This window comes from Molossus molossus, unplaced genomic scaffold (genome assembly GCF_014108415.1).
Source record: "Molossus molossus isolate mMolMol1 unplaced genomic scaffold, mMolMol1.p scaffold_m16_p_10, whole genome shotgun sequence".
Lineage (NCBI taxonomy): Eukaryota > Metazoa > Chordata > Mammalia > Chiroptera > Molossidae > Molossus > Molossus molossus.
In genome coordinates this window covers 67,540,985-67,558,323 of record NW_023425345.1, presented here as the reverse complement: position 1 = coordinate 67,558,323, position 17,339 = coordinate 67,540,985, and the positions used below count along the sequence as shown (strand labels likewise).

General features: G+C 40.0%; 1 protein-coding gene across 1 annotated transcript in view; it reads left to right on the top strand.

Moving 5' to 3' along the window:
* The window catches only part of TBC1D30 (TBC1 domain family member 30), an 80,009-nt gene that overhangs the window by 2,172 nt on the left and 60,498 nt on the right, over positions 1 to 17,339 (top strand). Inside the window, exon 2 of the mRNA XM_036252210.1 lies at positions 1,399 to 1,563. Within this exon, the coding sequence (XP_036108103.1) occupies positions 1,399 to 1,563 (165 nt within the window). The remainder of the gene's footprint in view (positions 1 to 1,398; positions 1,564 to 17,339) is intronic.

Below are 17,339 nucleotides of genomic sequence, written 5' to 3'. Positions count from 1 at the left end.
AAACATTCAAAGAGGATATTTGCTCTGTCTGAAGGAATCTAGGAGTGAAGAGCCTCTGATCTCCTCTGGTAGCTCATACTTAATCATCTTTAGAATCCAAATAATTTCATTTACCTAAGCGAGCTCTTATTTCCCATTACATCCCACTGTGTTTGAACTCAAGGGGAGAGAAATAACTGGTGTTTGTTCTCTTCTTCATAGACATTCCTTACTCTTATTTTAGTGCTATTTATATTAATTCATATTTGTTTCTCAGAATAATTTAGTATTGTAAGCATAATTTGAGACTTTGAGCATTGCCGTGCCTAAGATCACATGGAGAGTTGGTTGGTCCAAGGGAAGTTCACTCAGGGTCACGTGGCATTTTCCTAATGATGTGGTCAGCTATGACAGCGGCTAAAGCGAACCCCTGCACTTCTCTTATACAGACTCAAAAAGGTCACTGCCTTTGACCGCTGAAGTATTTTTCTTACTTTTGAACATCTCTTCTCTTCTCTTCTGATCCTCTCTAGTTTCTCCAGATTGTTTTCAACATGAATAGATGCAGACCCCACACAGGACCTCTAATGAGGGCCTGCCTGCCCAATCCCAGCTGAGCGGAACCCTTGCCTGCCTGGCAGGTCACACTGTGCCCACTAACGGTGATATCAGGAGTGACAAACAAAATTCCCAAACTGTAACGGTCATTCACATAAGGGTTTTTGACATTTCTGATTCCCAAGTATTTTTTCACTTGTAGAAAACTGCTGTTGAGGATATTAGCTTTATGAATGTAGAATTATTTTTAATTAATTTATTTAAAGGAAATGTATTTTCTACATATTAAAAAAAATTACTTCTGAGATGAGATATTGTACTTACTATTCCAGCTATTGGAATTTAAAACAAAACCAGTATTTTCACATTTATCTGCATTGGAAAATACGGTAGTGTTATTTACTTTTGACTCATTATTTACAAAGGTGAGCACTTTCAAAACATTTGTTATCAGCTGTTAGGTTCATCATTGATGTGACAGACTCAAAAATATTCTTTTCTTGCAGCTTAGCCTCTAAACACATTAATGATACAAAATGTACATGCCGGTTTTTAAGCAATGAAAGGCAAATTCTTAACCAGAGCTAAATATGCTAAAGGTTAAGAGTCTTGCTTATATATTACAGAAAGGTAAAATTTATGTTATAGTCTTAATCTCATGGACAGGGCAGGAAATGGATGAGTGAGTTATTTGAGCAGAATATCTTAACTGAATAGATACATGTAGTCCTGGGTGAGAACCCAGAATTACTCAGCTTAAGTGGATATTCTAGATCATTTGTCTTATGATTAGTATCATGTTGGCATTTGCATTCCTCTCAGGGTGTTTATTGTTCTATTTTAAATGTTCTTTTCCAATAGACACTAATGAACTGAAGACGATCCTTCGAGAGCTTAAGTACAGAATTGGCATTCAGTCGGCGAAGTTGCTTCGGCAGCTGAAGCAGAAAGATAGGCTTCTGCATAAAGTCCAGAGGAACTGCGATATTGTGACTGCGTGCTTGCAGGCCGTGTCACAGAAGAGAAGTAAGTGCTGCAGGGGTGAGCCCTTTTGCCCTATGTGACTGGAATGGTAGTGAGTGAGTCAGTGGTCATTGTATTTTGGAATCTGTTGAAAAGCTTTAAATGGAAACATATCCCCTCAGAACTAAGAACTATGAATAATTCGTACAGCTTCCTAATTTTTCAGGTAAAATGTATGTTATGGGTCTGAGGTTATACACTTAGTTTTATTCTAGATTTGCAGTAGCACCTCACTGTGACATTGGTTATTTTAACATGATGCTAAATAATGACTGAAATCTTTATTTTAAAAACAGCATCAAATAGATACAACCTAAGAGGCATATCTTTGTTTTCTTATTCTCTTTGTGCTTAATCAGTGAATTAAAAATTGATTTAAAAGAAGGGGACTCTTGTAAGAGGATCTTACAACTTGCTCTGAAATCTGAAAAGGACAAAATATTTTAACAAATTAAATCCATTTAGTAGATAATCCAGTCGTAACTAAGATACATGGTTTGTTAATTGAGTTAAAAATACTTAAATCACGATTGCATGCCAAATACTAGATAAATGCTTGTGAATTAATTTTATAATTCTCCTTGCAGTAGCTTTATGTTTTATTCTGCTAACATTTCCCTATTTTTGTTTTGTATTCTTTATTAACATGCAGCATGGCAGAACAGTATGTTCAGGTATGGTAAATATAGGCAACAATGAAGTGTTTTGCAGCTTCTTAGGTGCATGTGAAAGTTGCCTTTTCATGCTCCTTTACTCTGTCACATTTTATGTATAAAGTGACACCTCCTAGAGTTTTTTTTTTTTTTGAATTCCAAATAAGATGTGTTTCTTTTCATAAAACAATTTTCAGAGTTTGGTTAGTTTCAGATTAACATTAATGGCTTAAATTCTATTCTTAAGTTTATTATTAAAAGAAAGTGCTGTTTTCTTCCTTCTCTTTTATTGTATCACTGTTTATTATTTCCAAGTTATTCCTGCTTACTGAAGAAGGTTTCAACCTATGTGTATTAAATACAGTGCTGCCCGATCATCATAATGACAATGGTCCATACAAGAAGCAGGACTGTGGTTGAGTAGACTGTTTTTGAATAGAGTTTTCTGAGTCAGCCCTTATCTGAAATAGCTAGAGAAGGAGGATATAAGATATACATCTATATGTATATAGATATCTGTAACTATTTCTTACAAAATTGACATGCATTATATGTATTTGATAGTTTTTGATTGATTCACAAGTGCCCAGTTAAAGTGTTATTATTTTCCTCTTTTATTTTAAGATACCCTGATTTTGATTTTTGTCTTTTCACCTACTCATTGCTGTTGCTTGTACCAGAAGTTAAAAGCACAAAGTAGTAAACGCATGGAGTTCGGATGTGTGGAAAGCATAAGTGGGGATGGGGCCAGTGTCAGGAGACAGAGGAGAATGTCAGGCTCGAACAGGATCATGGGCTAATAATTACCAGGGCTGATAATCATTTAGAATTTGAACTTACTTGCCTGATGAAAGGACCGGCATTTATATCTTTTTAGAAAAATGTGTCCACAGCTCATAATTTAATTTGTATATTGGTAAATGCACACTTCCCATGTATTTTAGGGTTTGTCTCTTTAATTCTAGATAGGGTTTGCATTTCAGACAATATGGGGTTAATGGTTCTTTTCCTTGGGAGTTGAAGTCTCACTTTGGTAATAAGACTATAACATGGAACAGAATGTTTTTTGTCGAGTTAAGAAATAACAGTACATCAAAGTGATTGTTTTCATCATATGATACTGTTTTATGATGTAGAATAGACAGTGTTAGAAATTTGACTAAATGTTTTTTTTTTTAATCTCTTTTACATCTCCAGAGGTTAGATGCTTTGTGACCAAATGCCTGATTCTAGTAGTTGAGCTTTTTGCCTTTTTCCTCAAGGTCAACTAATAATAAATACATTTAATTAGAGTTCTGAAGAACTGAAATTTTTCTGTCATGCTGAACTTTCATTTTAGTCGTGATTAGGATGCATTCAAATACAACATACATGTTGACTTGTTTGTATTTAATATGCAAAAGTCCAGATAACCTTTGTTTTTTCCACATGGATTCAGTGCTTATATTTCTTTCTATAGGTGACTTTCCACCTTCTATAACATGCTGTGGAGTAAAACTATTTTAATATTTATTAAAATAAGTTATTTCCTGTTGGTAAACCAAAGGGATATAATAATTTTGAAATAAGAATCATAAGTGTGGATTATGAACCAAAAATGACTAGATTATTTTTATTTGTAACATAGTTGATGTAACTGCTTAGACTTTATGGTTTCCTACACCAAGCCTTATGATAGACTCCCTTTATTTTAAAACTGAGGTGGGAGTAAGAAGAGCAGGAGCAATATTTGCCTTATAGAAGAGCAAATTTTCCCTTTACATTCAACTGTTCATCTAAGGGTAATCATGGTATAGCTGGTTTAACATAAATAATAAAATCAATAAATAAGAATGGCAGTGGCTGTAACCATTCATTACGTACATGCTTTCTGCCAATATGTTGGTTTTATCTCTCATAGCAATTCTAAAAGGTATGTGTCTTTAGGCATATTGTGTAAGGAACTGAGATTCAGAAAGTTTAATTTGCTAAAGGCACAGATGACAAGTGGTTGAGATGGAATTTGAAGATAGATGTCTCAAAAGTCCACTCTTTCTACCATAAATTGTGACTTAAGAGGGTTCTACTTTTTCTTAGCAATTAGATTGGTACTTCTGTAATATTATTGTAAAAAGAATGGAACAATAAGAAATTTGTAACGTGCATAGGACATAATACAGAGTTTTAGGTTTATATATTCTGAATATGAGTTTTTATTAAATATATGTGCTGCAAATACCTACTCGTGTTTTTTTGGCTTTCATTTTTACTCTCTTAATAGTGACATTTAACCCTGGCCAGTTTGACTCAGTGGTTAGTGTTGGCCCTCGAACCAAAGGGTCTCGGGTTTGATTCTGGTCAAGGGCATGTACCTGGGTTGCAGGTTAGGTTTGATCCACTGGGGCCATATAGGAGGCAACCAACCGATGTGTCTCTCTCATATGGATGTTTCTCTCTCTCTCTCTCTCCTCTCTCTCTCTCCCTCCTGTCCTGCTCTCTCTAAAAGATCAATGGAAAAAAGTATCCTTGGGTGAGGATTAACAACAACCAAAAAAAGTGACATTTAATAAACAACAGTTCTTAGTTTTTATGTAGTTCAATTTATTAGTCTTTTAGCTTATTGCAGGGCTGACTTCATGGGCACGTGGGCTGTGTAGTCACATAGGGACCCAGGCTCAGTAGGCCCCACCCTTGGTTTAAAGCTCTGCTGTTGCTTTCTTGAAGTTCTTAATTTTTGAACAAGGGGATCCCACAAATTATGTAGGCAGTCCTGCCTTTATGGCTGGCACTTTTTCTATCCTGTTAAAGAAATCTTTTTTTTTTTTTTATGTGTGCCCCTAGCGGGAACCGAACCTGGGATTCTCTGGTCCGCAGGCTGACGCTCAACCACTGAGCCAAACTGGCCAGGGCATGGAAATCTTTTTAAAAAATACCAAACACATGAAGAATTCCTCCCACATTATTTTCTAGAAGCTTAGTTATTTTGTTTTCATATCTAGGTCTAGATTCACGTGGAATTGATTCATTATGTTTGTGTGATATGAAATAGGAGTCCTATTTCATTTTGTCCACATGGATATGTAATTGACCCAGCCCTGTTTATTGAAGAGACCACCCTTTTATCGCTGCTTTGTGGTGCCATTATTTTATAGTCAGGTGTTCAGTGTGTCTGGGTCTCTTTTTGGGCTTTTATTCTGTTTTGTCTTATTTGCCTATCCTGAGTCCATACAACACAGTCTTACTTATTGCACTTTTTAATAGCTCCTAATATCTGTTGGTGTAGGTTCTTTTTTAAAAAATTTTTATTGATTGGTTTTTTAGAGAGAGAGATAGAAACATCAGTGTGAGAAAGATGGATCAGCTGCCTCCTGCACGCCCCCTACTGGGAATTGAGTGGCAACCGGGCCTGTGCCCTGACCAGGAATAGAACCAGGACCTCTCAGTCCATGGGAGGGGGCTCAATCCACTGAGCCACACTGGCCAGGCTGTTGGTTTAGGTTTTCTTTTTATTCTCACCCGAGGACATTTTCCCATTTTTTGTTCAGATAGAGTGGGAGGGAGGGAGGGGGGGAGAGAGAGAGAGAGAGAGAGAAAGAGAGAGAGAGAGAGAAACATCGATGTGAAAGGGACACATCAAGTGGCCGCCAACCGATCAACCAGGCCCGGGGACAAACTGCAACCGGGGTACACACCCTTAGCGGGAACTGAACCCAGGTCTCTCTGGACCGCAGGCTGACGCTCTAACCGCTGACCCAAACCGGCCAGGGCTGGTTTAGGTTCTTATGCCTTGTTCTTCTTCAGGATTCTTTTGGCTCACTGGGAGGAGAACTGACATCTTTACAATGTTGGGTCTTCCAATCTATAAATATGGTGTTATAAAATATATTTGAATATATTTTACAGTTTTCTATGTAGCAGTCTTACATATATATATATATATTTTACTAGATTTATTCCTTAGTTGAGATTTCTTGATGCTCTTTTAAATTGGTGTCTTTTTAGAAATTAATTTTCAGTTTTTTTCTAGTACATAGAAATATGGTTGCTTTTGCATATTGACCTTATATCCAGTGAGCTTACTTTTTCTTTTCTGATTCTAAAAATTTATCTGTAAGTTATTTTGTATGTTTCTGAATATATAATCTTTATCATCTGTGAATACTCTGTTTTATGGATTTATAGATTTCTTTTTTTGAAAAAATTTTTTTTCTTTATTAATTTTAGAGAGAGAGGAAGGGAGAGGGAGAGAGAGATAGAAACATCGATGAGAGAGAATATTGACTGGCCTCCTTCTGCATACCCCCCACTGGGATCAGGCCCACAACCTGGGCATGTGTTCTGACCAGGAATTGAACCGGCGACCTCTTTGTGTGTGGGTCGATTCTCAACCACTGAGCCATACTGGCCGGACAGATTTCTTTTTTAAAAATTGATTTTAGAGAGGGAGGAAGAGAGAGAGAGAGAGGGAAAGAGAAAGAGAGAAACATCCATGTGAGAGAGAGACAGATACATCAATTGATTGCCTCCCTGTATTCACCCTGAGCGGGGATTGAACTCAAAACCTAGGTATGTGCCCTGACCGGGAATTATGCCTGAGACCTTCCGGTCCACAGAATGACATTCCAACTGATCCACACTGGCCAGAGCTGGGTTTCTTCATCATTCTTTAATTTCTTTTTCTTGTCCTGCGCACTGGTTAGGATCTCTTATATAAGGTTGAATAGAAGTCATGACAATGGGATAATGATATTTTTGTTTTATGTTCAACCTAAGAGGGAAAGTTTTCTCTTTCACTGTTTTACCATTAAATACAATACTTCCTAAAAGTTTTCTGTAGAAATCCTTTATCAAATTAATAAATTTCTCTTGTCCAGTTTGCTAAGGTGATGAATTTTTATCATATGCTTTATTGCTTGTATTTGAATAATATGTTGAATTTTATATATATATATATTATTGAATGTTAAAACATCTTTGCATACCTGGACAAATCCTAAATACATATATTTATGTAATCTGGATTTGGTCTGCTAATATTTGTTTATGACTTTTATGGCTGTATTATGAATAAGATTAACCTTTCTTGTAAAGCTCTTGTCAGGACTTGGGAGTCTCATAAAGGGAGTTAGAGAGTGTGTCCTCCTTTTTTGTTCCGTGGAAGGGATTGTGTTTCGTGTTTTGTTGAATTTACTGGCAAAACATTTGGGTCTGACGCGTTCTTTGTAGGAAGGTTTTAAATTATGGATTCAATTTTAGACAAAATAATTACAGGGTTATTTGTATTTTTTATGTCTTCTTATAGTAGCTTTGGGAAATTATGTAGAATTTTCCCATTTTGCATAACTTTTTACATTTATGGGCATAATATTTGGGCGTTCCTTTAGTGTTTTAAGTTATTAAAACAATTTCACTGATATAAACAGGTATTCACTTGCTACTTAAAATATTTTTTATTATAGAATGTATTGTCATAAAGAAAAGTATTCTAATACATGTATATCTATTTTTAAAAATAATTAAATAGCCCTGTCTGGTGTGGCTCAGTGGATAGCACAGAGCATCAGTCCTCACACAGAAGGGTTTCAAGTTCAATTCCCGGTCAAGGGCACTTACCTGGGTTGCAAGTTAGATCCCTGGCCCCAGTAAGGTTGTGTGCAGGAGGCAACCAATGGATGTGTCTCTCTCACTCAGACGTTTCGATGTTTCTCTCTCTCCCCCTCCCTCCCTTTCACTCTCTCTAAAAATCAATGGAAAAAATAGCCTTGAGTGAGGATTAACCACCACCACCACCACCACAACAACAAATTAAACAAAGATCTAAGTATGTGGATATCTACCTATCAAGATTGAATAATAAGTATTACTGTCACGTTAGAAGTCCCTGTGGGCACCTCCCTGGTTGAAATCTCCCACATATGTTCATTATTCCCTTGTTCTTCTCTATAGTTCTCCCATCTCCTGAGTATATTTATTTCTAAGCAACATATAGTTTTGAAAAACTGAGTAGCAAGCCCAAGCCTAGTTGTGTAAGGAAAGGGTAATGTCCTCTCTGTTATATAAAAGCTTTGAAAAGATAAACAGTCTCTGGGCCACACAGTCTGTGGTTGGGTTCCCCTGAGAATGCACAGGGACCCCCTTCTGGGAGAGCCAGGGGCAAGGTTATCAGTGAGTCTGTGGCATCTGCCAGGGCTAGTTGCTGAATGATCAGCGAGGCTGGGGGAGTGGCCTGCTTTTTATTTTTGATTCAGAGCTCACCATGACCTTGCTCTTGCTCTCAGAAGTAGGTCAAAGCAGAATATTTTTGTGGATGTGAAGGGGAAGGGGAAGGGAGAGCAGGCACTTCATCAGCACATCATGAGATAAGCACAGCGGGAGTCTGGACCCGCTGTTCTGGGCACTCTGTCCTCCTGTGAGAAGTGGTCCGACAGCCGAAGCACCGTCTGTTGACCGCCCTTGGTACAAGTGTTGCTTGTGCTGCACGCTCCAGTCTACACGGGTTGCGCTGTTCCTGGTGCACAGCTGTCATCGGGGGAGCCTCCCTGTCATCCTGGAGCCTTTGTCTCTTTCCTGGGTTGGGTCTCCTGTTTCCTGTCGTCCCATGTTTTCTTCCTTCTTGATTATTCTTGTTATAGTGTTACACATCACCCCTTGCCTGTAAGGTAAATTTTTGGAACTTGTGTGGGAATGAAAATGTCTTCATTAAACCCTCACTTTGATGGACAAGTCTGCAGTTGCTCTGTTGACTTCTTGCTTCCATTCTGAACGCTTGAGAAGTCAGAAGCCATTCTGATTTCTCATCCATTGTCCTGGACTGTTTGTTTTTCCTCTTGGAAAGCTTTCGGAATCTCTGTCCTTGGTGTCCTAAAGTTCATGGTCATTTTTCGTGGCATGGGTCTGTTTTTATCCATTGTGCTGGGCCTAGACAGGCTCTTTGAATCAGGCAGTTTACGTCCTTCAGTTCTGTAAAATGTATGTGAATTATTTCTTTGATGCTTTTCTTCCTCGCCCTGCCCCCCATTTCTGTGACTCCATTGTTTGGCTGTCAGAACTTTTGGACTAGTTCTGTACTATTCTTCTGTTGCTAATTTTCCACCTCCTCCCCCTGTCTCAGAGATTATCTCAACTTTATTTTCCAATCCTGTGATTAAGACCATTTTTGGGGTTGCTATTTGGATGTTTCTTTTATACAATTGTCTCCTCCTCTTGTTTCATCGATGCAATATATTTTCTTATTGCTGAGGATATTAATGATAGGGACTAAAACGGACAAACAGAAAAGAACAATTTAGAGGAAATAGATTATATAGGGAGGAAAGAAACTTTCAAAACTGCTTTTACATTTAAACTCTTTCCTTAGATATCTAGTCATCTTTGGCTGTTGCTCATAATTTAATGGTGGAGTCTAAAATAATGACTTGAACTCTGAGCTCCCTTGTAGGGCTTACTGACTTTAAGCTTCACTTAAGGGTCATCTGGATGGACCCTTTGTTAAGAAGTCCCCAGGTCTGTATCATCTGGCATTTCTTCTGGGACTGGCCCGATTCCTCCCGGGAGGGTCTAGTGACTTCTGGCTTGTGTGGTGAAGGTCTTCGGGTAAGACCTGGGGTCTCATAATTCAGTGTGCATATTGTCACTGAATCCCTCTGTTTTAGGTAAACTGGTTTTCCAGCAACTCTCTGTTTTAACCCTCTTCAAAAATGAAACCATCAGCCCTGGCAGGGTAGCTCAGTTGGTTAGAGCATCGCCCTGATATGCCAAGGTTGTGGGTTTGATCTCCGGTCAGGACACATGTGAGAAGTAACCAATGAATGCATACATAAGTGAAACAACAAATTGATGGTTTCTTTCTCTTAAATAAAAAATAGAAGGAAAAAAAATGAAACCTTTTAACTTTTTCAGGGATGGGAGAGGAGTAACTAATTACCCCACCTCATGAAGTAGAGCAGTAGTTCTCAACCTTCCTAATGCTGCGACCCTTTAATCCAGTTCCTCGTGTTTTATGTGGGCGGACCCACCTGGAGACGAGAGAGGAGCGGTGTCTCGGTTCCTAAGACCATTGGAAATATGTGTTTTCTGATGGTCTTAGGCGACCCCTGTGAAAGGGTTGTTCGACCCCCAGGTTGAGAACTGCTAAAGTAGAGGCCAGGCTCTAGGGAGCCAACTCTTTTTCAGCAGTTTCTCTGAAAAGCCTCCTCAACAGCTGTCTGCCTGTCGCTGAGTCTTTTGTGGACTGTGGTGTAATACAGGTTGGATTTTAACTTTCCCATGCCAACTTGGGATTGGGCTTTCTAGGATCTGCTAAATCAATTTCTACTTGTCCATATGCTTTTTCAGCTTCAAAATTCTATTCCCAGTGTCTCTGCTTCTTTTTTTCCCTGGTCTTTGTGGGTGATGATAAACAAAAACCTCTTTCTTGTATTTTTAGTGGTTTTGATGGGGACCAAAATTAGATGTTTCAATCTTCCTTTCTAACCAAGATATGCATATTCCTTTTACATAAGTTCATTTGTTTTGGTAGACGTTTGCATTTTTTCAAGCTTTATAGAGATATATTTGACATATAAAGAAGTTAACATTTGTCCGGCTGGTGTGGCTCAATGGATTAAGCGTCATCCCATGGACCAAGAAGTCTTGGTTCGATTCCCGGTCAGGGCACATGCCCGGATGTGGGCTTGATCCCCAGTGGGGGCTGTGCAGGAGGCAACTGATCAATGTATCTCTCTCACATGGATATTTCTGTCTCTCCCTTCTTCTCTCTTTAAAAAATCAATAAAAACATATTTTGAAAAAGTTAGCACTTTGATTTAGGTAGATTTGCCTTAAACTTGGAATTTGGTTGCAGAATTGTGAATTTTGGCACAAATTTGTTACTATTGATAACAGATTTAGGTATGTTTTTTGTTTTGTTTTGTTAATCCTCACCCGAGGATATTTTTTTTCCATTGATTTTTAGAGAGTGGAAGGGAGGGAGGGAAGGGGAGAGAGAGATAACATCAGTGTGAGAAACATATCGATTGGTTGCCTCCGGCACCTGCCCTGACCAGGGCCAGGGATTGAACCTGCAAACCAGGTACGTGCCCTTGACTGGGAATCAAACCCAAGACCCGTTGGTGCGAGGGCCAACACTCTAACCACTGAGCAACACTGGCCACATTAGATTTAGGTATGTTTTTGATATATAATTAGCTGCTTGGTGTGCCTTGAAGCAACTTAGTAAGAAAATTACTAGATGAAAGAAACTGGATTATAATTGCTTACAATATATTTTAGCAACAGTTTGTTATTTTCCATTTTGTCATATACTTATTCTTACACATATTGTATATTTGTGCAGTATTTGAAAGTGCAGTAATAGCTTTTGAACCTCTGACTTCTGAGAGAATCTTGTGGCTTTGAAAAGAACAGATGTTTCTTGTCACCTCATTATAAAGAAAACTGGTTTTTAGGGGGAACATCTGAATCTCAAATTCATAATAATTTAGAGATAGAAGAGAATTAAAGCTGATTTCTATTTATTCCCAGCCCAGGGCTGGGCAGAGTGCACGTGGGGGAGTAAATAGCAAGGCTGAAACTTCACTCAGAGGATTGGTGACTCAGTCAAGACTCCTCTGCTTGGTGCCATTGCTATCAGTTATGACAGAAGACAATTCCACCTTCGGCCAGCAGGGGGAGCTCTCTTTATCTTTTAAGCTTTCCCAAGAACTGTAAATTCATGTTCCCTGTGTTGTCAGAGCTTGAATCCCACCCGGTTAGTACACTTTCTTGATGTGTGATATCATGCAAGTTCCTCAACACCCCCGTGCTTCAGTTTTCTCGTCAGTAAATGGGAGAGGATGGCCCTGGCCGGTTTGGCCCAGTGGTTAGAGGGTCGGCCTGCAGTCCAGAGAGACCTGGGTTCGGTTTCCGCTAAGGGCACGTACCTTGGTTTCAGTTTGTCCCCGGCCCTGGTTGGTCGTGCGGGTGGCAGCCACTCGATGTGTCCGTTTCACGTCGATGTTTCTCTCTCTCTCTCTGTCTCTCTCTCTCTTCCTCCCATTCTATCTGAACAAAAAATGGGAAAATGTCCTCGGGTGAAGATAAAACAAAAGGAGGGGTGGTGGAGATGATGATGATGATGATGATGATGATGATGATGATAGTAACCACTTCCTAGAGTCATTTTGAGAACTGAGTGAGTTAAAGTATATAAAATGCTTAGAACTGTGTCTGGCTGTATTCTCGACTGTTGTCGCCATTATTCCTGCCGTGGGGAGGTTTAGAAGCTGCCTGTCCCACCAGCATTTGCATACTTGCCTTTTTCAAGCAACTGTGAAGGTTGCTGGGGCTCCTCACATTACAAGAAACCAGTGGGATGGTATTATTTGAGGAGGAGATATTGAATAATCATAAATATGGATCTTATAATTGATTAGCTCTTTGGGAAAGGATGGCTTACTCTTCTGCAATAACATGAGGGGAAGTGCTGCTCCTCTCTGTGTTTCATTTGAGAAGATAATATGTAAACATGTTTGTTGGACACACATTATATAACAAAGTAGGTAACTGCCTGTGTGTACAAAGGGCAATAGGAGCAAAGGTGAAGACCAGCAAAATCCCCCTCGAAGCACCAGGAAGCATTTCAAACAAGAACTAAGGTCATTGTCTCTTTCTCCTTTTTTTTTGGGGGGGGAAGCAACCAAATTTTTGGTGGCCTTGTTTTGACAAGACTGGAAAAAAAGAACAACTAGGGTTAGAAGAATGATGGAAGTGTGTCATAGGGATAAGGGTAGGAGGACTGGGAGACATTTCAGGCAGGGATAATGGTGCAGAGGCTGTGAGCACATCAGGTTTCTGGGACACGTTTAATTATCCAGCATTACTGGGTGTGACAGTGGAGGCTGTTTACCTCCGTGTTCTGTAGCACCATCACTGAGCGCTGAAGCGGCACAATTGGATTTGCATGTTTCAAAGGTCATTTTGGCAGCAGGATGAAGAAGGGTGAGTAGACCTGAGGAGTATCAGGAGGGGGCTGATGCAGTAAACCAGTGGAACTGATGGGCCCTGGGTCAAGGAGCTCTGCGAATGGGGAGAAGGCAAGGAGCTATGTGGGAGGGAGATTGGATTGGACTGGGAGTGGGCTATGAAGAGGAGGAATCGGAGAGTTGAGGGCTTGGGGGAGGTGTGGGAGGGACCAGTAAGTGCTTAAAGCTGAGCTCCTCACCCAGGGGACCCATACAGGCCTGCAAGGGAAGAAGGCATGGGAGGCAGGAGGGCCACAAAGGAGAGCGGCGCCCAAGAAGCTGCGGGGGGACAGAGGAGAGTTTCAGAGGCGCAGTTTCTGGTTCTGTAGAACAGTTCTCAAGAACTATGTAAAGCACATGCATGTGCATCTATAATTACCATAGAGAAGTCAACAGGAAAAGAATTGAAAAGGGCATTGGAGTTTTGCCATTTTCAGATGATGTGAGAGGAATTTCCGTTTCATTCAAGTGGTGGAGACAGAAGCTGCATTACGCTCGGTTTATACAGCGAGGGTGTGATATTCTTTCCCAAGGTTTTTGGTGGTAAGATGGGATGAGGACTAGGTTTGTTCTGCCTTCCTTGCATAGAGACTTTTGGGCCCCTACCACACCTTTGGTTAGAATCGATGAACCTTTTTTTCCTTCTGAGTCCCACCGTTTCCTATCCTGACTTCTGTAAAGGCACCAGTAATATTTTATTATATGTGTTTCCCTTTTTATTGTGGCCATTTTCTGTGTATACCATTAGACATAGATCTTCTTGTGGGGAGGGCTAAATCATTCGTCTTTTTATTTTCAGTATCTATTACAGTGGACACTTGGCATTATAGTCAGGCTTATTGAATGTTGCGCGGATGGATGGACAGCTGGGTGGGAGGATAAATCGAGGTTGGATCAAAGTTACTGTGTGCGCACGAGAGGCAGGTGACTTGGTGATGAAAGGAACAGAGACAGGCTAGAATAGGCCCAAGCTTGTGAACAACTGTATGTGTTTGGAATGACCACGTTGATGAATGGGAACGGGGCTGATTAGGAAGGAGCAGCCTCAGGATTGCTGAGATGGGAACTTTTTAGTTAGTAAATGTACATTGTGTGAAGTTATCGTAGCTTAGGATTTCCAAGCTAGAGGAAACCTCAGATGAATCTAGTGTAAACTGCCTGTTGAACACAGGACACAGTGTATGTGGGCTGCTTCCCTAGCTAGGTTGAAAGCCAGGTGAGAGTTTGGCCATTTGGCAAGTACACATTTATTAATCGATAAATCTTACCTCTACATTAGGGTAGAGTGAGTAGAGAAAAGTAGGTTGCATCATTCTAGTTTGAAAGAAATTCTGAGAAATTATTTTAAAATTTATATATCAGGCAGCAGGCGAAGAGCAAAGACGATAATTCAGCTGTGTTGTCTTTTTGGAGTATCTCCTCAACACCACTGTAAACTTGACCTACCCAGCTCCAAATATGCATCTGATTTTATCTCCCTCCCCACACTGCAGGAGGTTTGTTTCTACCTGCTCCTTGACATTTTTGTCATAGTTTTTGTTTGTTTGTTTTGTTTTTTGTTAATCCTCACCCAAGAACATTTTTTTAATTGATTTTTAGATAGAGTGGAAGGGAAAGAGGGAATGAGAGAGAGAAACATCGATTTGAGAGAGACACATCAGTTGGTTGCCTCCTGCAGGACCCTGACTGGAGCCGGGGATCCAACCCGCAACCCAGGTACGTGCCCTTGACTGGGAATCAAACCCACAACCCTTGGGTACTGGGGCTGATGCTCTACCACTGAGCCAACCAGGCCAGGGCTGTCAGTTTTTACTTAAGTAGCTTTTTATTTATGTAATGTCATTTTTTTTTTTTCTGGTGAGCGTATGAACAAGTAGGTCTTTGCAGTGAACTCTGTATAGAAATGTATTTTAATATTGAAAAATGATAGCTTCTAATGAATGCACAGCATAGCTCATACCTATCTAGCCTTTTAGACAAAGCTCTTTTAACTCGTCTTTTTAACACCATTTGCAAAAAGGTGTGTTCTAAGACATGGTCACTAAGGCAACATCAAAGTCTGTTGTTTGGCTTGCAATCTCAACTAGGAGGGTTCAGACATGCATGAAAGTTACTGTGGCTGGATGCGTTGGTTTTTTGCATGTCTAGGTCCTCCACCTGAAGGTGGAAGACAGAAAGGTATGCTTCCCACATTTAGCAGTCACTACCGGGGATGGCCAGCAGAGAGCAGGCTTGCTGCTTTCTCTGATCTGGGCCTTAGACTTCCTTCTTCCTGGGCTCTTTCTGACATCCAGCAGTTTTATGATTTGTCAGATAACATGTTTTCTAGAGTCAGTTATGTAATATATTTAAAAACTAATGGAAAAGGGACACAGGTCATTCTCTTGTTTTCTCCATACATATTGACTCTTTAGGGGCAGGTCTCTTCCAGCCCACATTGATGGCCCTCTTTGAGCTTTTTCTGCCCTATTTCTCCTAAGAGCACCCACAAAGGTGTAAGTGACCCACAACCCTCAGCTCTTGTAATATGGGGAGGTTTGTGGTCTTCAGGTGCTGGATGATGATTTTTTTTTTTTTTGAGATATAATTAACAGTAACATTATATTAGTTTGTATGTTAAATGATCACCACAATAAGTCTAGCTAATACCCATCACCACACATAGTTAGATGATTCTTCGTAGAACAGTGAAGAGGCTTCTCCTGTTTGATTCCCACACGGAGGCCCACAGCTCTGGGCACCCCTAAAAAAGACATGGCTTTTATGTAGCTAAACTGTCTTTACATATCCACATTAACAGATTTCTGTTGTTGTTCTTGGAAAGATGTGATGACAGTACTCCTCCCTTTTAGAGGAGGAGCTAGATTTGCAGTGTTGGGCTGTGAGTTCAGGAGTCCTGGATTGTGTTTTTAATGCTGCTGGTTTTTCTGCAGATCATCCTGCTTGCCTTTGTTTACCTGTTTGTGAACACGGTTTTCTTCCCAGGGACTTAACTGGTGGCACTTCTTCAGGGTGTCTCATTGAGAAAATACATATCCTTTCGCAAAGTTTTAGTCGCTATATGAATGGGGAGGATTCCTCCCATATCAGAAAACATAACAGTCCCTGAGGAATGACCACTTCTCTCTGCCATTCCAGGCTAACCATATTTTTACTTAGTTGCAATTTTATCCTTTTATATGAGTGAAAGTTGAACAATGAGTAGGTTTCTTTATTATAGTCATTGCTAACAATCAGCCCACCTGTGAAATGTAAAATTTGTTCCACCTGTGTGGACCAGTCAACTTCAGTATCCAATGGTATCCATGTCCTCTCCATGGGTGGCTGGGACCAGGTTCTCTGAAACTTTCCCATTAAGTTAATGCTCCTTGCACTTGAATTTCAGTCTGGGGTTTCCTTGAAACCATATCCAGAGTATGCGTCAGTGCTATGAACATAGTTAGGGAATGTGAGCCTCAGAGTGATTAAATCACCTGAGTTTTTTCAGTAAATCAACCTAATTCTCCTCTCAATTCCTGGAACGATGACATTTGAGATTTTTTGGGATCATCTAGTGTAGTGCACTCATTTTACAGATGAGGAAATTGAAGGCTAAGAAGGGGTAAATAGATGTTCACAACCACCACATACCCCTTAGGTTGGCTGCTATAGAAACAAAAGGAAACAAATTAACCAGTGTTGGCCAGATGTGGAAAAAATGGAAGCCTCATGCACTGTTGGTGGGAAAGTAAAACGGTGCTACTGTGAAGGGAAATGGTATGGCAGTTCCTCAAAAAGAAATTCAGTTTCTGGGTATATACTCCAAGGAATTGAAATCAGGGTCTTGAAGAGATATTTGTACACCCATGTTCATAGCAACATTGTTCACAATAACCAAAGGTGGAAGCAACCCAAGTGTCCCTCACAGATGAATGGATCAACCAAAAGTATATACATACAGTGGAGTATTACTCAGCCTTAAAAAGGAAGGAAATTCTGACACATGCTACAACGTGGATGAACCTAGAGGACATTATACTAAGTGAAATAATCCAGTCACAAAAAGACAAATACTGTACAATTTCACATATATGAGGTGATTAGAGCAGTCAAATTCAGAGAGACAGAAAGTAGGGTGGTGGTTGCCAGGGATTGAGGAGAGGGAAGA